Source organism: Chelonus insularis, unplaced genomic scaffold, assembly GCF_013357705.1.
Source record: "Chelonus insularis isolate UGA/USDA-ARS -01 unplaced genomic scaffold, ASM1335770v1 contig_93_pilon, whole genome shotgun sequence".
NCBI classification, from domain to species: Eukaryota; Metazoa; Arthropoda; class Insecta; order Hymenoptera; family Braconidae; genus Chelonus; species Chelonus insularis.
The window spans coordinates 1,845,542-1,868,660 of record NW_023276782.1 but is presented as its reverse complement, the minus strand read 5'-3'; the positions used below and the strand labels follow the sequence as shown (position 1 = coordinate 1,868,660).

Here is a 23,119-nt window from a genome sequence, read left to right as displayed (position 1 = left end):
CATAAACTGGTTTTTAAATTCAAAAGTCAAACCGATCAAATGTTGCTTGACAGCTAGAAAATGTGCTTTGTTATCAGGATAACAGGAAGGATAACGACTCATATTTATCCTTGTTTAGAAAAAGATATGATATTTGTAAATATGCAGTCGTGGCTTGATAAATCATGACTTTAAAATGAGAAAAATAACACCGATGAATTCCAAAGATGAAAAGTATACGAGAAATAAGTATTAGTAGTAGCAGCGGTACAACTTCTTCAAGCACGAGTAGTAAAAGTACGATTGTGCATATTGAAAAGAGTCGCGAGGGTGGACGAACGTCAAGAAAAACAAAGCGCTCGCGGCATCGTATTTTCTCAGAATCTAAACGTGGACGTCACGAAGAAAGAATTATGGATGCACTTGGTGCTCTGTATGTTTTATTTCATGTAAGTATTCGTGTAAGACATTGAGAATATTTAAAACTATCTCTCGTCAGGACAATTCGTATACATGTATATATATTTATATATATGATTCAGGTGAGCAGAGTTAAAAGCGAGGGAATTCTTTTACGATTGCACGTGCTCACTGCTGCACTTATGCTGACCTTCTCCATAATCGTGTCCACTAAACAAACCGTGGGAAATCCGATTGATTGTATTCATACTAGGTAACTTTTATATTAAAAAAGTTATTAGCAATTTTTTTTTAGATTGAAATAATAAAGAATAAAATGTTGGTGGTTTTTTTTTGTTCAGAGATATTCCCGTGGAAGCTTTTAATACTTATTGCTGGATCCACAGCACGTATTTTGTCACCGGAGCCATGCTTGGTGTCACGGGGGTTAATGTGGCTTTTCCAGGTGTTGCAACTTCCAATTTTCTCTCTATTAGACAGTTTCGGATTGAACATAATCAAACGAGACATCGGTATGGTGACGGACAGTCCATGATTAAGCAAGTTAAATATTATCAGTGGGTTGCTTTCATCTTAATATTCCAGGTAATTTTTTATTTTATATTTATTCATCTTCAACTATAACAGGACAATTAGTACCAATTTAAAACAAATAATTAATTAAATTGATTCAATAGAAATTTTAAATGAAGAATTAGTTTTTTTTTCTAATTCATTCGCTTTTCTTATTGTTGTAATAATTTTGAATAAAATATTCTTAAAAAGTATTCTCAGTCAGCTCTTTGTTTTGAATTATAAAAATCATTCAGAAGTTTTTTGAAAATTTTTGAATTGGGCAAACCAAAAGCGCAATCTATTGAAGGTTTGAAGAACTTTTGAGCATAGAATAGCCGGCCATACCGGCATCTGCGATCGGATGGAATAAGAATAGAGACAGTGGAAACAACAGATCAGCCTCTCAATGCCTGAAAGAGATAATATATGATAGGGAGAAGATCGCACGCGTCAGTGTTGAGCTATTTAATCGAAATTATATATATTTATCTCGAAGAAAATTTGATTTATTATCACTTGAAGGCAGTCGAAGTATATCCTACACTTGAGAGAATCTCAATGATGCCAATTAATTACCTACAAAGAGACATCGCGTGATTTGAGATTAACTTTGAATTTAAAACAGTTTTTTATTTATGTTGAAAAATTATTTTTCCACTGGTTGATTAATTAGGTTGTTTCTTCAATTGCTAATTGACTTATTAAATATTCAAGGATACTTATCATCCTCTGTTGTCTTTTTCTTTGAAAATAATTGAATCTTCACACATGATTTAGTTTTTTCTTACAATCTTTTTTTCTGATTAAATAAATGGGAAAATTATTATAATCAATTTTGATTGAATATGAAAGTGAGTTTACATGAAATTTCAGATAAATTTAAATAAAACGATTATGAAGTTTAAATTTATCTATATTATATCGTTATAAGTAGAAATCAATTTTTAAAAAGCTCGTTAATGACTTAATTATGATTTAATATATGTTATTTGATTTTCATAATTAAACTTTTAGTTAAAATTCGATCATCCTCTAGGTGCTTTATTGCTTTAAGAAATAGTTGTGAATTATTTTTATGTACATTTAAAAATATTCTAGCCATTTTGAAACACTGTATTTTCATGTGGAATCATTAAATATTAATAAATCAGGGCATGTTGTGCTTTAAAATAAATTATTGAAAATATTCTCCAACATCTCTCGTCACTCTACAACAAATTAAATAAGAAAAGAAAAAGTCTTTGAATATTTAAAACGTTTAAATATGATAATTTTCCAACACTTCTTAGAATTATAAAAAATTAAAAGAAAATAGAAACAATGGAGAATTATGAAATGTGGAAATGATTGAATACAGAAGGTGTTAAGATTTTAATATTAATAATAATCATCTGATTATGAATCAATATTTTATGAATAAAAAACGATTGAACTTTTTCTTTTTCAAAACCATGTTATTTTTTAGTTCTTGTTGTAGGGAGTTTTGTACTTGTTCAATAATAAAAATTAAACAAAAACAAAACCTCGGTTACTTACTCAATAGGTCTCGTCCAGTAACTTTTTTTTTTAATTCAAAACCACAGTTAAGTCTTTGTATCAAGTTGCTTCAAAGAAAAAAGTACCGGAAATCGCAAAATTATTTTAGAAACAGAATGGCAAGGCGATCCAACTTCAAATGACAGAAAATATAAACGAAATATTGAAGAATAATACGTTCTTTATACGAATATACCAAACACATACACTTTTACATATTCATCCAGTCTTTTGAACTACATAAAATTAACAAAAAAAAAAAGATGTAAAAATGATTCTGTACTATTTCATGAATAAATTTTAACACATTTACGTGAGTGCTTTTCTAAATGGATATATTTATTGATCAATTGGACTTAATATTTTCGCATTTCAATCTGTCATACTTGGAGAGAAATGTTCCATTCACAGAGAGTGCAATTTATCATTTGAAAATAATGTCACTATTTTCTCGAGAAAGATAACCCAATCGTTTTCATGTCTCTCGTCCATTCCGTTTTGGCTCGACCTAATCTTGTCAGTTATCAACAAGGAAGCAGCCCATTCAAAATATTTGACAGCTTGCGTTTATAAATTTAAATCGTCATACTTAAAAATATGTCTTAATTGCAGAGTTGGTAAAAGGAAAATTATCAATATTACCGATAAATCGTAACAAATGATAGTGATGTCATTTTACAATGACAAATGTATCTTTTGGCAGCTAATTTGGCGCTCTTGGTAATCTTTATTTCTTCCATTGTCTGTGACAACTCATTTCTGTCACAACAAATTCAAAATGACAAATGATGCAATCATTCTTTACTATCTTGTAGTTGTTTAGTTTAAGAATAGAGCTTACGAGGACATGAAATATCAGAAACGCACACGGATACGTCCAATTGCGGTGGTCGTATCGTTTTGTTTACGGTGAATTTATGCCACAAAATATGCAACACAAAGACGTACAGATGTAAATTCATTCCGTTGCGCATGGTTACGGCACGAATTCGTTGGCATTTACCTCAAAACCGGCCCAGTTTTGCAATAACAATTTTTGAGATAAAAAATACCTATGATATTTATCTACTTTTTCTCAGAGAATTCTATTCTTCCATTTTCTTCCGGTTTATATTTAATTTATTTTTACTATAAATTATATTTACTTGTTTTACATTGCCCGAAGTTTGCTTTTTCTCCGAGTTTATGATTTAAATCAACTTTTTTTCATGCTTTTTTATTAATATTGTTGAGAATAGAAATTTTGTTTGTTTATTGACGTTAACTACTTGAGAAGAAATTGAATAAATTTTTTTTTTATGGAAATGGTTGGATGATTGTTGTGAAAAAGTACTTGTAAATAAAAAATAACGAAGAAACTTTCTATTGATTGGAATTAATTTTTAAAATTCACCAAAAATGAAAATATTGATGTTCTTTCGAATGAATAAAAAGTATGTTAAATTCAACTTCTACATTTTTGTATTACGTATTAAATTGTACAAAAACGATTATAATATAATATCGTATATTAAGGCATTATTATTAATATTTTTACCAATGACAAAGTTATAATGAAAATAAAAATTAATATTCACAACTAAAATATAATCAATCTGATCTTTGGAATAAAGTCAATATTGAGTTTCTGGAATTTTTATTTAGAAATTGATTTTAAATTTAATTTAAACAAACAATTACATGAGAAATTTTGTTTATTGACAACAAAGTTCATTCTCTTTTCATTCACTAAATTCAATTGATTGTTTTATTGAGTTGTATAGGTTATTTCAATTAAAAAGTTCTAGCATACAACAAATATCATCACAATTTTTTATTCAATAAATCCACTATATTCTGATCCTTTATTATTGTAATTAACAAGCTACTTTTATGTATCAAAATTTAATCTCTCTTTTATGGTTGATGTTGTTCATAAATTCTCATTTTTAATAAAATCCAATTAATTTCAGAATGAAAATTCAACGATTTAAAATGAACAATTCCTGTAATTCATGTATCTCATAATTTTTTCAAATCAAGATTTAATTACAATTTAATGTTAATTTATTTTTCATATGTACGTATTACCCTCGTTAACTAATAGTGACATTCATTTCAAGTTAAATCAATGTCTTATTACAATATTGCGATACTCCAATAAAAGACGATTAATTGAAATTTAATTCAAAGCTCCAGTTAGTATATCAGAAGTTGTTATCATTATATTATGTACTTTAACATAGGGAAAACATCAGCTAATTAAAGATAGATAAAAATAATTAATTCAACTAAAAAAAGCAATTTCCTTTAAACAAGTATTTTAAAAAAATGATTATTTTAATATTAACCTAATATTTATAGTGACTTTTTTCAATATTAAGTACATAAACTTCCATGTATATTCGTAATCAAACAAAAATAGGAAGAAAGTAAGGAGATAGGAAAATATAAACTAGATATAACATCGAAGCTGGGTAAACAGCAATCATTGAGGGTCTGATAATGTTTAAAAAAGGATAGTCTAGTCGAAGAAAACGGAGATGGTATAAAAATCACAGACACAAGTGTGTAGTACAGAAGGAAAGAAAGATAAAAGAAGAAGACAGGCATTCTAATGGATAAAACCAGAAATTTATTTATTTTCTTATCTTTAATTTTAGCAAAAAACCATGTTTAATGTAATGATTCCAAAAGAAAGAAAGAGAGAGAGAGAGGAAAAAAAAGAATAAAAATTTGTCTCTTAGCTAAAATGATTTGATTATTGAAATATGATCTTGTGTGTAACTCATAGCTCAACTCTCAATCCTGCTTTACGAAGTTTTACGCGACATTTCCGGCGTTTTAACGATGCATTTACTATTCTGGTTATTTTAGAAGATTAGAGAAACTGGCTGAGTATCATGTGTTTATCTAAGGGATGAAAAAACGATTTAAGGCCGTAATTTACGTTATTTCGATAGTATTTCTGTCACTGGAATAAGTATAATGATGCTTCTAGATACTCCAGTGTTATCGCCTCTTACTATCCAAGAGGCGTCTATTTTGAAAGCTGATAAATATCTGGTTATAAATTTTGCAGAGCAACGACCAGAGACGAATCATACGCGACTTGCAGTACACATTGCAGTACGTACGTGCATCTACGAATTTAGATGCTTACATGCATAAGATTATTACATACCCCCCACGTATTTAGTTGAATACACATGGACCATATATCGATTTGCAAAGAGAAATGCTGCACTAGTGTAATGTGGGTATAACACACTAGAGAACTGCAGAGGAACACAGCTGGACGTTTATTAGATATATGTACGTACGTCGCCCGTAAGCCGGAAAGCTATCGGTTGAGTATATAAAGATATTCATGGATGAAATTCAGACATATCGACTTGACTCTTTCACTCGCGTACAAGAGCTCCACTAACTGCTGCTATTATATGCGAACCCTCTGAGACTCGCGCATATCAATCGCGTTGAAATAAACCTTTACGATGCAAATAACGTCAGATAACCAATTCAAATTTTACGATTCCTCCTTGATGCATCATATGTTTTAGTCGAGGCATAAAAATTACGTCTTGTAAAACACTCTCCAGTCCCGATAGAAATTTTCCAGGCATCTCCGGATTTATTCAAGACATTGGTCAGCTTCGAGCTAACTTTTTAAGACTTTTCATGATACTAGGATTTAGTATGATCGCTTAGTGATTAAAGTGACAGTGAAATTGCTTCAACAATAAAGTGGGTAATTTATGACGATAAAGATTATGTTGAAAGACGATCGATAAATGTTCTAATGTTGAATAATACTTTTTTTTTTGGTTTATGATTTGATGGGAAAATTTCTCGAGTTTAGAATTATTTGCGAAACGACAATTTTCTGTTGAGTTATTTTTTTCTCGATCAGTTTGTGAGAATTGAGATGAATAAGTGGTTGAGTTTTATAGAGTGGATTATTTCCAATTCCAAACTCTACAATCAAAACTAATTTATTTTTTAAAAATATTAATAATAAATATTTTTAAACATTTGATAATTTGAAAGAATAATAGATTAATTTTAATCTTATTTTCAAAATAATAGGTGATGTGTAAAAATTAATGTTTAAATTCCTTGACAATTCATATGACGAATTATAATTGAACTGAATATCAATGAGATAAATTTTTTTTTTACAAAATAATTTTAAATATCTTCATCATTCTCTATAAGAGACTGAATCTTAGAAAAAAAGTCACTCATAAATACCATTTAATCCTCTCGAATACTTAATTTTTTGTTCAGTCTTAACATTCACCTTTCAAGGTATTAAGAAGCATCTCCAAATTAGCCAAAGTCTTATCACCACCTTGATTTCATTTCTGTTACAGCTCGTCTATTCACAGACGAATTCGGGTATTTTTATTCAAATCATACCAGAGATTATCCGTCTGGATTACTTAAACACGTGATTATCCGAGGATTTATTTTTAGTTTGCCTGATGGTTTTGCAAAAATAAATGAATTAAAATAATAAATGATAAAACAAAAAGAAACGAATCCCCTAAAAAGATCCAACGAAATCTCTCTCTCTCTCTCTCTTTCTTTCTCCCATTGTCGAGTGATAAAAATGAAGTAATAGTCGTTGCAAGTCTTACTAATGAAGCTGTCATTTTTCATCTGAGCAACGCCTGTGTGTCCCAGCTGCTATACGTTTTCCGATGTTGAATATATAAAATCGTCTCGCACGAGTTGGCGATAGAGGCGCGACGTGTGTTCGGTATAGAATAGCGTGAGTGCGAGAACCGACGTCTCAACGTTGCGTTAACTCCGTCGGGTTCGGCGATTCTATTCCTGGAGCACCCTGACTCCTCCTCAGCTTCTTCGTAAAGCGTGGAGCCCGCGAGTGAGTCGAGTGTGCGGCGTGTAGCGTGAAAGGAGGGTAGTAGTGCGCGGGTGAATGAGCATGGCGATCGATCGTGCTAAGATTTTTTACCGGCTATCGAATAATAATCATTCAATCATCTAATATCTATTTATATTTACACCGAAATCTCATGTGTGTATTGGAGACATCTTAGTGGGTGCTATTCTTGTCAAATCTGTCACTCATCTGACACCAATGTGACTCCAAGTATTTTTATTGTTCAAATAATCCAGTGAACACTTGAGACATTTGATGTCTAGAGATTATTCCTCTCGATTCTTGCGGCAGAATTTTCATTCATGTCACGATGCATTTATTTGGGTTCGTAGCAAGCTTTACCAACGCGTGCTGACAAATTGATGAGAAGAAGAAAGAGAGATCGAGGGAAAGGAGAGCGGGAGAGAGATAGTGAAAGAGAACATCTGATATTATGGCATCACTTGGTATTGGTTTAATGCAACAATCGGATGAAATAATCGTCGGCTTTATTATTTCGAGCACATTTGAGTAACTAGTTGATTCACTGGTGTATTTTGTATTTGAATCCACGAATGAGTAACGGGCGCGTTCGATGATCAACACACTGGCAAGATATTCTTGATATTGCGACAGGTTGGCAGGCACGCGTCTGATCCCGAGAATCAGTGGGTGGGAAATGAGTGAATAAACTTATGTCAGTTGCATGAATCAAAATGATTGTAATAGAGAGTAATAAAGATTAAATAAGAAAACGATGAATAAGATGTGAAATATATTTAAATGATGAACGAAAAGACGCTCGTCGTTGTTCGTTCTCTAAACTATTTCTGTATTTCGTCCTCACACATTTCTCGACTTGTCGACGCGCCGTGTGAGTCCCCGGTCCTCATCATGCGAAGCTGGGCACCAAAGTGCAGCATTTGTACACGTTAACTCTAAAATAGAATGGCACGCACATCAAACAAAATTACAAAACCGCACCCGTGGGGTTTTCCAGACCCCCGTGTATGATGTGTGTGAATTCGACGCGTTTTACAAAAATGAAAGGAAACATCTTTTGCTACCGCAAATCTTTTGAAGTGTTCATTTCATTTATTCCGAACAGTTTAATCATTTGCTTTCTCTTGATCTGCACAGTGTGATTTTCACGATGAAAAATGATGTTTAAAATTTGATTTTTTTTTTTCATTCTCTTCTCCATTCTCCTCCTCCTCTTTCACTAATCTCTTTTTTCTTCTCATCTCGTTCAACGGTGCATCGTCACGTTTATTCAGATATAAATAGTGACAAGTTAATTCTTTTTATCTCCATGTTGCGTGGTTAAATAAATAATCATCCGCGTTAGATTTGAGCCGAACAAAACGGTCTGATGGTCCTTCATTTCAGATTTATATTCCAACGAAACAAGTCGAGAATAATCAGCATGTACAAACTGTAGAATTCACGCATCAACAGGTGTTTTGTGGATGAAAATTCGCGCGCTATTTTATTCAAGAAGACGAAAAAATGCTGAAGAAGAATTAAGTCTTAACGAACGATTCGTCACATGTCAGGTTTGTTAGAGGATTTAAAAACTTGTAACAGCAATAGCCACAAGTAACATCATCATCTGGACTGTCAAGATTATTAAAAATAAGTGACACGGGTATAAACAAGCGATTCAATGAAGATTGATATTGAAATATTTATTTTTTTAATAAATATCTAAGCCATTGTGTCTATAATAGTGACAAAGAGAAAAAAAATCTTACGAATTTTGTAATTCCATGGAAACATCAAAAATAATATCAGACTAGTTTTTTCTACACTTCAGGGTATGATGACTAAACTAAATACCAAAAAGTCAAGAGTTGGGAGGCTGAGGAGTCAAGATGACATCTCCTAGTAGCCTCCCATCGTTAGCAAGTGATGAGTGAGATCGATAAAGGCAGCAAGCAGAGTCCGATGACGTGGAAAAGAATAGTTTAAGAAATAATGCAACGAGTGTGGTCGACTATCGGAGACACTTTCCTTGGGCCTGGTGAGCCAGCTCGCACGTCACGAGTCACTGCGCGAAGAAAACTTTTTTTCGCCTTGACTCTGATGTTATCCTGGACCAAGTCCGTGGAGATACAGAGTCACATTCAATCTCGCATTTTTATCTAAAAGCTTTCATCCAAGCAATTTTATTTATTTCTTTGTTCTTTATAAATAAAATACATTAAAAAAATAATCATATCCAATAACAGGAGGAATAATTGAAAGATGTTGGACATATTTCGTGGCTTAAAGAGCCTGATAAAAGTATCGCATGTCCACATCGATACTCCTGTCTTTCGATTACACTACAGCCTGACCGTGATACTACTCATTGCATTTTCACTTATCGTAACAACACGACAGTATGTTGGCAATCCAATTGATTGTATACACAGTAAGGACTTACCAGAAGATGTGTTGAACACGTACTGCTGGATCCACAGCACCTACACCATCACGTCTGCGTACAAGAAGAGGGAAGGGTCCGAAGTCGCATTCCCTGGTGTCGCCAACTCTAGGCTGCATCCTGAAAGTGAACGGAAAGAGTATAGATATTATCAGTGGGTCTGCTTCATGCTATTTTTGCAGGTAACATTATTTTAAATAATTAGGAGAAAAACTTGACTAATTACACTGTTAATTATATTTATTACATGCAATAGTACAGATGATAATTAACACACATAAGAAAAGTGCTTTGAAAAATATTATGAATGTTGTAGAGAAAGAAATGGAATTTATTTTCTAGATCCTTTTGATATTATTTTTTAGAATATTATGGAAGAGTTTTAATCATCATTTTGTCAAAAGATTTGATGATAATTCAATGCTGCTTTCTTTGTAGGGTTTGAAGACAGTTTTTGTGCTATTTATGTATGATTATGGAATGAATTGAAATTTAATAAAATGAAGAAAAAGAAATTGGAAGTGAAGGAAAGCGAAAGGCTTTAGAGAATAAAGAACAAAAAGACTTTATTATGTTATCAGATTGATTGAAGACATCTACGGTATTTGTTCACTTGCTTATTGACAACTTGGTGATCTAGTTCATTGCCAAGTAAGAAACCTTAAGTATATTATCGACAGCTTTTGTAGTACGAGGGTCATTTTTCCATTATTATTTACATACTTGTAGACATTATCTGGATATATAAGTATTAAGATGTTTGAAAGTACACGTGAATTCGTGAGTATTGTGTGAAAGAAGATGACCGTGGAAAATATTTCTTAGCCTTAAACTCGGAGGTTGAGGTATTATTTTTAATATGAGGAATTATGATTTAAGTCAATTAGTTTTTTTGAAAGATTTTTTAATAATTTTCATTAAATCCACATTGTTTTTATCTAGTAATAATTAACAATAGAGTTAATTTTATTTTTCTCAAACAAATAAAAGTATGATGATTTTTATTAATTTTATTGAGGTTCTTTACTTGAAGTTGTTGATATCTAAAAAATTTCAGCTTGAGTTATTAAATTAAATAAATTTTGAAAAACATTTAAAAATAAATATAGTCTAGGCTTTGAATTTCGTTCTCTCATAAAAACTAATTTATATCTTTTGAGAATACTTTCACATGTTTTATTATTGGTTCGAAAAGTATTCAACAGTAAAGATATAAAAAAGATGCATAAAAATGACATATTGATAGTAAAATACTTCCTTGCAATTTTTTACAAAGTATATTTCAACGAAAACTAATTTTTTTTTCATACACCAAAGAATATTCCTTCAAGACAAAATAACTGAGAAATAATGGTATTTCTTTTGTTTCAAAATCAAAGAAGGAACTGGACAATTAAAAGAAACATTCTTTGACATTTTTATTCTCCACATTCCATCTCTATTGTCTTTCTTTAATTCATTTTTATTTACTTAAATTGTCCAAATGTGAATTCTCTTTTCTCGAAACTGCTCCTAAAGGAGTCTCAAACAATTCCAAAAGATTGCTGTCATCAACATAAAATGTTTTATTCTCAATAATACTGTGGAATGCAGTAATTTGTTTTTACATACCAATTAACAGTAATACCAGTCTTGCAGGTAAATACGTACTGCGACTTTATAAGGTGTCATACGAGAAAAACACCAAAGATTAATATCCACTGACACTAATTGTCTCGTTGACATTTTTTTCATCTGTCACTTTTTATCGATACGATTTACTTCCATCATTAAATCATTATTCTCATTACATCGGGTGCGGGTATTTTTATTTTACAGTAGGGCCGCGAGATTTATGAGACAAAGGGAAAAGGTGTAAGGAGGAGAAAAGTGTAAAGAAGAAGAACGTTAATCGGTCGAGGCCGTAATAAGGTCTCCCACGGAATTGCAGAGAGTCAGACTCTGGTTTTCGACTAACTATAGTTTGACAATGACCCGGATGCTACACCAGATCTGATGTCATGACGATTTACCGACTCATTTTCTCAATTTCTCTTCTGCCCCAACAATTTTCGTATCTAATCTCACTATTTATTAACCGCAAAAGTGGCCAGATTGTAAATTTGCATAACGGCAGTGATGAAATAGACATTTATAAATAAGGAATATCTCACTAAAGTATTGGTATGAATTGAGTAAAACCAGAAACTCTAGTGTTTCTTATTCTTACTCTGCAATAAAGCTTCAAATTGACACTTGATTTTAACCACGAGGGTATTCTTATGATTGCTATTTATGAAGACTTGAGTATTGGGTCGAAACTCAAGAGATAATATAAGTTATATGTTCAGCCGTTTGGTCGAGGCCAAGGGATGCCCCTCAAGTCCAGTCAGTCTTCGAACGGCTTGCTTTTGCATTCCACGTGTTTTATATCATATTGTCTTGAATCTTCACGCATTTCTCATCCAATAAATAATGTATTTTATCCGAATACTTAAAATTATTGCAGAAAATACATTTAATCATTATCATCGATCACATAAACCTTATGTGCATCCATCGAGATAGTGGACTGTATTATTGGTGCAGGTGGAATTTAGTGATGAAAAAAAATAAAGACTTGCTGATGAACTGGAGGAGATTAGAGTAAATCGAAGAACAGGTGGTGGTTGTGAGGAAACGAGAGAGAACAAATAATGCCAATAATGTTGAAGATGATTGACATTTTTGGCTCCCTCAGGTCCTTATTTAAAGTCCAAAGGGGTTCTGAGGACACTTTTATATTTCGGTTGCATTATCGTGCTACAGTGGCACTGCTTCTTGCCGGATGTTTAACTCTGGCTTGTAAAAGCATCTCAGGATCTCCAATCCACTGTGAAGGTACTGGAGCAGTGGATAATGCAGTATTGGAGACATTTTGTTGGCTCCATACAACCTACAGCATGATCAATGCATTTAACATGACGATAGGACGCGCCGTACCGTATCCTGGTGTCACGAACAGCAAAACAGATGTTCACGTGCATGATAATCATCCTCTAGTGAAGCATCACAAATATTACCAGTGGGTGATTTTTGTATTGCTGCTCCAAGTAAGAGAAATGAATAATTCGCCTTGGAAATGTGTAACTCTGACAAATTTTACGGCTAAGGTGTAATTCTAAGCGCCTCATTGCTTTAAGAAAGAGATGAGAAATTACTATGGCCATGAGAACATTTTATAAATTAATATCGCGTGTCTTCATACCTTTTTAACTACGTTACTTCCCTCCTTTCTTTATTTACACACATTTATAATGAGAATTTGCATACATTTGAACGTTGAAAAAAAATTAAGAAAATGTTTGATAAAGTTAAAAGCAAGATAATTTTTCATTTAAATGGAAATTCCATGTACGGTATACAATTTTTTTTATTTTTTAAATTATGATGCAAAAATTTTTTTTTTAAAGGATTTACGAGTTTTCATTATTTTACTTATTCAGAATTCATGGGAAAAAGGATAGATAAAATATTCACATGTTTGGAGATTGTGTGATTTTTTTTTTTTCTTTTGAGTATGATGTAAACTTGGTAATAAAATCTTTTGGATTGAGTAAAAAGCTCGTAAGCCAATTAATTAATTGACAGAAGCTTTAATAGTTGTCGACATAATAATCCATTAAATTTTGTGTTTATAATTGAACTTGATATTTATTGATAACAACTGAAGTCTTGGAATATAAAATGGTAAAGAGTATTATTTAAATAGTGCTTTTTAATTTGATAACGTTATGCTTTTAAAGAAAAATTTATGACAAAGTGTAGCATATTTTTATGACTATCGTGAACACCAGCAACTAGAATGTAAATGTATTTATCTTTATAATTAACTTTTTTATGTGATTTTATTTCTATGTATGATTTTCAACCTTCAATTTTGCATAATTTCCTTTTTATTTTAACCTTGTGTTTTTATTTGATATAAAGATATTAAGTTAACATGTTTTGTAAACAATAACCATTACAGATTGAAAACATTTTTTTTGTTCAAATTTATTTTTATAATATGTATTAAATTTCATTTTAAAAACCAAGTCTCTTATACAACATGCAATAATTCCAATTGATTGTTTAAATATTTTTCTATTAACAATAATTAATTGGAAAATAAATTTTGTTTATTCTGTTCCAATTATTTTTCTATTAATCCAATTAAATTTTCTAATTATTTGCATTTATTTTTAATAATTTTGTTTTTTCAATAATATATTTTTAGGAATTTATTATTTGTTATTAGTGTTTTACAATTATTAAGGATAAAAATGTTTCTATTTCGTTAATACTTGTAATTATTTACTAATTTTTTCATGGATGCTTAACTTTTTCTCATGGTTTATAACTCCATTGTTTTATCAAAATCATTTGAAGAATTCATTTTTGATTGCTATTAAATTCATTCTACTCGAAATACATTTTTTATCTTGTACATATCAACTGTTTTTAAAGTTTGAATTTTTTAACTTTGACATAAGAGCCGGACATTGATTCAATCGATTGTTTATGAGTGAAAGGAGTTGAGTGACAGCAGGAAAAAAAATGAAACAAAACATTTTCGATTTTTTCGACTATAAAAATATGATCTAAACTGTCGGTGCATCAGTTAAACAAAAGTTACCAAATTGTTGACATTTTCATTGTTTTCCGAGAAAAAAATTGGTCTGATAGTTTGAAACTCTTTTAACCAACAGTGAACATTTTTTATTGAAACAAAAAAATATCCACTCCAAGTTAACTTTTTTATTTTTTATCCTGCCATATATTTTTATCGAATAAATATTTGTTATATGTTTATATACATAACTCAAAAATGATTCGAATAATTAATCATTACTTGTGTGTAATAACTTTTACATAACTTAATACCTTTTTTTTCATAACACCATATTTTATTTTGAAGAAAAAAAATTTAATCCCCAGAAAAGGTAACTCAGTGAAAGTAAACTACGAAACAGCAAAGAATTATGAATATCACGTTCGAAAAAAAATGATAGACATAATAAATCACATTAAAAAATCTCTCATGATTCATACAAAATTCATAGCGAGACTATAGATAGATTACATTGAGTCTATGAAAAATATTTTTAGATAGACAATGAAAAAAAAATAGAAATGAAATCATCAGAAGAGTTGAAATTGACCAGCGCAACTTGAATAAATTCACCAATTTAGTTATCAAAAACTAAAAAAAAATGTTGTAATACTTGATATAATTTTTTATAACTTTAATTACTGATGATGAATATGTATTCATAGAGTATTTGCACTTCGAATTGCATTACAAGTACCTTACTTCAAAGACAATTTGAGAAATGTACCTATAGCAACTTCAATGTAAAATGATATGTAGAATATGTATCATAAGTGTTAGAGCTGAGCTATTAATGCAAAAACATTTTATTAAAATGGGTTGTAAATAGTGTGTGGGCTGTTGTTTTTATCTTGAAAATAGTTATAAATTAACATAAAACTCAAGACGGTATATGGGATTATAGAGAATGTTTTTATAGATAACAGTTTTACAGGATTTAGATAGTGATTTCATTTTATAGCATTTAAATTCCTCAAAATAAAATAGAAGAACTTTTAAATGAAACAGGTTTTTGTGTGTTCACATGATTTACTTAAGAATCCTCAAGTTTTATTCAAAGTTTCATATTTCTCGTCGTTTATTTCAAGATCACAAGAGCAGGAGGGCTTTAGGGTAGGATTAATGACTCAGTAGCCGGGCAATAATTCGCGAGAGCCTCTAGGCAAAAAGAAAAACATCAAGCAAATCTACTGGTAGTAGTGGTGATGGCGGTGATGGTGGTGGTAGTAGTAGTATCCTTTCCAACTTATTCGCATCCCAATGTAATTAACGAGCCAAAGTGTCCTTTTCTCTATTCCCCTTCGTGATACTGGTGTGCAAGAATCCCGCGTGCCGATGCCATTACACGCTTCTGTGCTTTTAATTCTCGGGCAAAGGTCCAGCCAATGCAGCTCTACGTTTCCCGCGATATCCGGTAATTAACGGCCCGTGGATTCCTTGCGACGATTATTTTGCAACAGAGATTTCTTCGAAGACTATAAAGGCTGCATATCTTTTTCAACTCACTAAGACAAAGAAAGAAAAAGATGTACCGAATGTACATGGCGCCAAGGGCGACAGGTGGAGCTGCTGAAAGATAATTGAAGTCGCTAAACAAAGAGCAAACATCACCTCCTAAATTTATTAGAGACTAAAATTATTTTCATATTATTGTTGTCTTGCGTAAATTTTGCGTTGGAATTATCTTCAGGGACGCGAGAAGAGAAACACAATAGAAAATTAGTGTGAGGCCTTCATCATCAACATCATCTGTTGGACTCTTTCGCAAGGATGAAAATAATAATTTAATATGAATTTCGCGGTTTGAGGATTGCGTCTGCGTGAATAACTGGGTGCTCTTCTCGTTACCCTTCTATTAAAGCAAATATATAACGTTGTAAATTTCTACTGCTTGGCGCGTTACGAGTTGACTTGGTAATTTACGATTTCCTTCAGTTACCAGCGAAGATTCTCTATCCTCATCACCCCACTGCGATTCATTGCTGGAAACACTACCTCGATTGGTCATTAAAGTTATAGAGAAGATCACCCGATTACACTTTTCTGATTGTTTTTATACTTATATGCACTTACTTATATTTATCTTTAGATCATTTCATGTTTTTATTTATTGCTTATTGACTAACACTATCTACATTTTATGAACTTGAAATACTTGGAAATACATTTCGGGAATTAAATGCTTCTTTAGAAACATTAATGAATAATTTCTTTATTCATTATTGCACAGGAAAAATAAATTCTAATTTAACTAGAAATTTAACTCATCTAATTTTTACAAAGCTGAAGTGTTATTTTTGGAGTAAATTCTCATCTTTCAAGGAGATCATTACTATTTATTTCACACAGTGAAAAGATAATTTATTTACTATTAATAAATTATATCGACTCAACAAAAACGATGTTTTTAAATAAAATATTATTTAGTGCGTTGAAAATTAAAAGTCAGAATTAATCTTTAGCTAATTAAGTTTCAATTACTTTTTATAATATAAATAATCCCATTGAAAAACCTCAGTGAACTCAATCAATTTAATTGATAATTAAAAAGAAAACTATATAAATTGTGATGACTCATCTACGAACAGAAAGCTTTCTTGAGAAAAAAAAAGATCATTAAAATGACTCGAGTAATGGCTTTTAGCCAATAAAAACGAAAAATCTATTTGTTTTTTAAATTTATTATAACAGCTTTTTTAATTGCAATTTTACTTTTTAGGCGATACTTTTTTACACACCACGATGGTTATGGAAGGGATGGGAAGGCGGGAAGATTCACGCCTTGATGATGGACCTCGACATAGGTCTCTGCTCTGAGGTCGAGAAGAAGCAAAAGAAGAAAATGCTTCTCGATTATCTGTGGGAAAATCTACGCTACCACAACTGGTGGGCTTACCGATATTATCTTTGCGAAGTGCTTGCTTTAGTGAACGTCATTGGTGAGTTAGAAAGTGGTAAAATAATAAAAGAAAACATTGCATGTCACAGCTAACACTCATCTCTCATAAATATTTCATCGAAAATTCCATTTAATTATCACCACTCTATTTTATTTCTATTCCATCACTAGTATGTTGTCATTTTTACATATTTACCAAGATTTCTCTTTGAAAAAAGAAAAAAAAAAGGCTAAAAATATTTTTAAAAGGACCTAGATTTTTTTGACACGTACACCAAATTACATTCCATAGGATTTGGTTCTGCGCTCTGTGAGAAAATGACGATTGTTCCGTTTTGTCCTGGTTTCCTAGTTTCAGAGTAAATAGTAAGGCTTTTTCTAAAGTAGTTTGAGTATTGGAAAATACGATTATAGTTATTTTAGAATGATTAGAGATGGAAGAATATATTTAATTATTGAAATATATGTAGTTATTCTGTAATTTCATACAAATGATAGGATTCATTTACTGGTATATTTATTTTTAATGTTCATACGAGCAAAAATGAACATTAAACACAGTAATTTTTACTTCATGCCAAATGAGAAACTATAGTTAAATAAAAATAAGTAATTGGCCATAAAGAAGAAAAAAATCCTTCATTTCTTCTAATTCTGAATTTAATTCCAATACTTGAATAATACTTTGTGCTACTAAAGTATAATAACCATAAAAATAATAATGATAAAAATAAAAACTTGCTACCAATAAAAATTTTTCGCTCTGATTAAGTCATCAACCAATCAACTTCCAAGTCCATGAAGTCATGTACAAGTTATAAATTTTCAAATCATTCATTTTAAACTCTTGCAATTCATTTTCTTTCAAATCACTAGAATTTTTAAAAAAGCAACGTTATTCTAGAGAGTCATCCTAATATTGTTGTAACCTCTATTAGTTTCTATGAATTATTTCTAATTTAAAAATAAATTGGAAACGTTTAAAAATAATAAGCTAGACCAGATTTATTGTTGTATAAACAATTAAAAATGTTGTGTGAACTGATTAATTACTTAATTAGCTCGGACCAAAAATAAACATTCAAGTTTCTATTAGAAAAGTCACAAATTTATTTTTCAACTATTATATCACTTCTTATTCAAATCAAGATAACAAATACTTTGTCTTACAAGATCACTTGGCATCCATACAGTTGACTAACTTCATTAAAGTTTCGCTCATTATTCAAATAACTGGCAATTTAATTAATAAGAAATGAAAGACGAAGATGACCTTGAGTATTATATTAACAACTTGAAAATCACTTATAAAACCATTTGCGCAGGCCAGATGTTCCTGATGAACCGATTTTTTGACGGTGCTTTCCTGACATTTGGCATCGACGTGTTGCGGTTTCTTGAGTCTGATCAAGAAGATCGCATTGATCCAATGATCTACGTCTTCCCTAGGATGACAAAGTGCACTTTTTACAAATACGGAGTGAGTGGTGAGGTCGAACGACATGATGCTGTGTGCATACTTCCGTTGAATGTCGTTAATGAGAAAATCTACGTCTTCCTGTGGTTCTGGTTCCTCTTTCTTGGCATTCTTAGTCTATTGACTGTTGTATACAGAGTAAGTATAATCATATATATTATCATTAGCCAATTCTAGATAACTTTACACTTAAAGATACTTTTAAACAACTCGTAATGGTCTTTGAATTGGTTTATTATGAGGTAATAAACAAATTGTTGCTGCGAGAAAGGATTGAGTACTTTTGCAATAAAAAGAAATCGAAAAAAATTTTAATAGAGCCTGTAGTTGATTATATGGAATGTAAGAGTGGTATTGTAAAATACCTTACAACAATTACGGTGTTTCATTTAAATAATATATTCAAGACGTGTTATTATTTATGTAACAGCAATATGGTATTCTTATATTTATTATCGAATTATTTATAAGTAATTTTATAATAATATCATTTTAATTTTTTTCAATACAATTAGTAGCATTCGGTTAAATTTGTGAAATTAAAGTCTGAATGATTTATATGATTTCAAAAAAATTAGGTGGTTTAATGCAGAAAAATTTAATTTTTTTTTTTATGGTACAGTTTGATAATTTATTTTTTTTCTAATTAATTTATATTAATCCATATCTTTATAATCATTGACACTCAAATTGAATTGAGAAATTTTTATGTCCTTACCAAAATTTAATTTAATACTAATTGAATTTTTTTTAAGTATGATATATTGCCGGTTGTCATTATTTTTATAGTCTATCATAAGTTTATAATTTCCATGTCAATATAAAATGTTTTTTAAGATAATTGTGTAAATTTTCTGCTTAATGAATAAGAATTTCTTATTATTATAATTGTCATCCTTGTATTCATCGTCTAGAATAGAATGTAAATGATTATCAGTGATAATTTATCAGAAATTAATGTCATACGTGAATGAAAAAAATTAACTATGATAGAGTTGAGTAAAATTAATTAAATTATCAAATTAGTACGCTAATTTAGTTAATGTAATTTCCTGAAACGAATACTTATTAATTTAATTTGTAAAGAAATTTTTAACTAATTTCATAAGTGAATTACTGATTCGAAGGTTATTGATCGGAAGAAAGTTTAATTTTTTTTCATTCCTAAAAAATGACTATTCATTAGTAGCTTCCAACCAACTGTGGAGCTGACAAAAGCCTACAGTAATCAGTCCTGTCACAATAAAATTGCCATAATTATTTTCCTCTCGACTTCTAACATACATATTATTATTATAATTAAAAAAATAAGAACAAATATTTTTCTTTTTTCTTTCTAGGTAGTCATTATTTTTTCCCCAAGAACGAGGGTCTACCTGCTGAGGCTGCGATTTCGTTTAGTAAAAAGAGATGCAATAGAAACAATAGTACGACGAAGCAAAGTCGGCGACTGGTTTCTTCTGTACATGCTGGGCGAGAATTTGGACACGGTCATTTACCGAGACGTAATGCACGAGTTGGCCAACAAACTGGCAACCAGGCATCACCATAACACTCCAGGAATCAAGGGGGAACTCCAGGAAGCCTGATGTAGGTGTAAGCATTAATTATAACTTGGTTGTATGATGAGTGAGTGCAGGAAGAAAAAGATAGGAAGTGATATAGAGATAGAGAAGGGGAAAGAATGAACGCGGAAAAATAGTCCAAGTCGGATAGTTTCACACGAAGCTGAGAGAATTCTGTCAAGAGTGATTAGACTCGGTCATTTCCTTGACTTGAATGTCGAGTCACGGTGGGTTGAAGTAAAATAGTGGGTGGAACAGAGCTTGACGTATACGTGAGGGACAGAGCATCCGAGAGAAGCCTGTTACAACATCGTTTATAGAGGGGACTATTTAGAGCACGCGGTAACATTCTGTTCAAAAATATTCCTCTATCGCCTGATAGACAAGCGATACACCTTAATAATAACTAGTTACTATCTTAAAACTGTTTGTGGGTCTTGATTAAACTCTAACGATCACGTGCGTCAACATGCGGATGGTTTTTGGAACAGTTTCAAACGAGTGATAATTATGCTTATAAAAATAACGTTTATCTATTTCAGGCACTGTTTCTTTCATCGCTGGATCCATCGACCCATCAAGGGACTTGAGTTAATGATTCTGAATCCAAGATGATACCTAGTGATTCGTAAGAAAGTGAAGCGAGTTTGGACTCTGTGTTAAAAGATTGGAAAATCAATTCAATTCAAAAGCAGAGGAACACTGCCAGAGCACTTTAGTGACGTTATTGGGTTCAAATAGCTATCCAGGATTGATTACAGTGAATGTCAAAGACAGAGACTATTCCAACAATTTATATAGATGTAACACATTCCTGTCAATCATTGTCCTGCGATAGATTCATATGCTAATTTTATTACGCAAGTGCCAAATTAAAAGACGTGCCTTCTTCCGATACGTGCAACGAATAAATGTGCTATCGACTATGTCAAGTGACATCTATTATTTGTTCAATTATTTATTTTTTCTAATTCATTTTTGATGTTTATTATCAACTCTAGTCTTTTCTAGTCGTTAAATTATTTTATTATCATTATTATAATAATTACCATTATAATTGTTATTAATTAAATACACCAAGGACTTATACATGCTGAAAGTTTCATAAATAGCTAGCAAGATAATTGAAAAAAGACAGCTTTAATGACTTGCAGGATTAGATTCAAAAGAGATTCTTGTACATCTATATGATAATTACTACTGTTGTTTCTTCTTACACTTTTTTTTTTTTAATCAACATGGTACGGAGGACCAAAGATAACTAATAATATAAATGGACTCTAAAAATAGAGTGTTAATAGTGCAAAAAAAAATCCATGACTAAGCCTTTGTAATGTGTCTTACATTCAATTGTATAATGTAATTGATAAAAAAAATGTAAAACAAAAGAGAGAAACTTGGTGAGATGAATTTTCAGAAGAATATAAAATAGAGATAAATTCAGTGGTATTGAATAAAACAAACGGAGAGTATATAAAAAAAAGATTTAAAAAAAAAAGAAATGATGTGTTGTATGGATTCTAGATATATATTTTTTTATCCCTTTATCATTCCATAAACCCATCCTCAAATTCTATTCCTGGCAGCTTTTATCAATTTATCAATCCAACAGGATGAGATATAAAACGGTCTAATAAAAAGCGTTTGGAAATGATTATTATGGCTATTATTTCAATACGGAAGGACACGGTACACAAGAGATATAGCTCAGAAATGGAATCACGGAAGTAAAAGCTATAAATGATGCGGTAGAGGAAGACGAGTCGAGATACACGGTTGTGAGAAGAGTAAATTCGATCGTATAGCTCGTGCGAACGAATGAATGGGACGTGAGAGGGATCTGTAACGAATGAGGTACAACTAAAGGGATATCGATATACCCCTCTCGCTTGACTTTGTGGATTAAAGAGGATACAGATACCCTCTGTATATACATCCAGGCCTACTACCGATAGTCAAGAAGATCGCTGCCGTATTCGGTGACCGCTTCTCTGTTTTCTCCAGGCGCATAAACGTTCCCGTGCCGACTCCACAACAACCGGTTTGCATCATCATTCTCTTTCCACCTCGCCTCATCTACCTCTGATTCTTCGTGGTCACTCTCAACGATCCTTGGGAGTCCACTAAGAAATTATCGATTTGCCACAACTGAAGATGCCGCCTCGTTTCGGCCATTTTTTATTGTTACACTCGATCTGATTGTCTCTCTTATCACGAACAAAGAAAATCATATTTAACTAATTTTTTTCACCTCGAGGATGTTTTTTATGCTTCATTGTTGGAAAAAGGAAATTTGTTTTCATTTTATCTTGGGATGAGTAGATTTTTATTCAGATTATTTCTGTGAATAATTTTTTTTCTGCCGGTTTATCTGTATTTTTTTGTTTTCAAAGAAAATTGAAGCTTTTGTTGTGCAGTTTTATGAGATGATTTCAATATGCCCTTAGAGGAATTTCAATGTTATCAATATTCTTAATAAATGTAAATGCCTAGTGAAAACTTTTCGAGATGTAATGAATAACAAATAATACATAGTAGAAATTTTTATTATTTTTCAATGTATACTTCAGACAATTTTCACAATAAAATTTTATAGACAATAAAGAATCTCAAGATACCGATATGTTTTATTTTGTTATATAGTAAAAAGTACGGTGTTTCTGGAGTAAGAGAAAACTATGAATCGAGGTTAACATTGCAAGGGTAAGCAAATTGATGAATGAATGGTTGGAATAAAAAAGGAAAAATAGAAGAGAACAAAAAAAATTATCACAGGTTTAA

At 31.1% G+C, this 23,119-nt stretch overlaps 1 protein-coding gene across 7 annotated transcripts; it reads left to right on the top strand.

Moving 5' to 3' along the window:
- Positions 1–183: 183 nt before the first annotated feature.
- Positions 184–21,925, top strand: shakB (shaking B). 7 transcript variants are annotated; one of them, XM_035092047.1, is made up of 7 exons: positions 184–428; positions 522–652; positions 741–984; positions 17,117–17,336; positions 18,622–18,911; positions 20,114–20,363; positions 20,881–21,925. In XM_035092047.1, the coding sequence occupies exons 1-6, from the start codon at positions 207–209 to the stop codon at positions 20,360–20,362; spliced, it is 1,356 nt and encodes a 451-aa protein (XP_034947938.1). In that variant the 5' UTR covers positions 184–206; the 3' UTR covers position 20,363; positions 20,881–21,925. The 7 variants fall into 7 exon arrangements, with proteins under 7 accessions (XP_034947938.1, XP_034947939.1, XP_034947945.1 ...); XM_035092048.1 differs by having other exon boundaries at positions 20,114–20,369; XM_035092053.1 differs by lacking the exons at positions 184–428; positions 522–652; positions 741–984 and adding exons at positions 6,195–6,216; positions 8,747–9,967.
- The last annotated feature ends 1,194 nt before the right edge of the window (positions 21,926–23,119 follow it).

Excerpts from the sequence above, each read along its gene's own strand:
- shakB (XM_035092047.1), top strand. The coding sequence starts at position 207 with ATGAAAAGTATACGAGAAATAAGTATTAGTAGTAGCAGCGGTACAACT. Across the intron at positions 653-740 it reads ATTGATTGTATTCATACTAG|AGATATTCCCGTGGAAGCTT; the intron begins GTAACTTTTATA and ends TTTTTTGTTCAG. Across the intron at positions 18,912-20,113 it reads TATTGACTGTTGTATACAGA|GTAGTCATTATTTTTTCCCC; the intron begins GTAAGTATAATC and ends TTTTCTTTCTAG.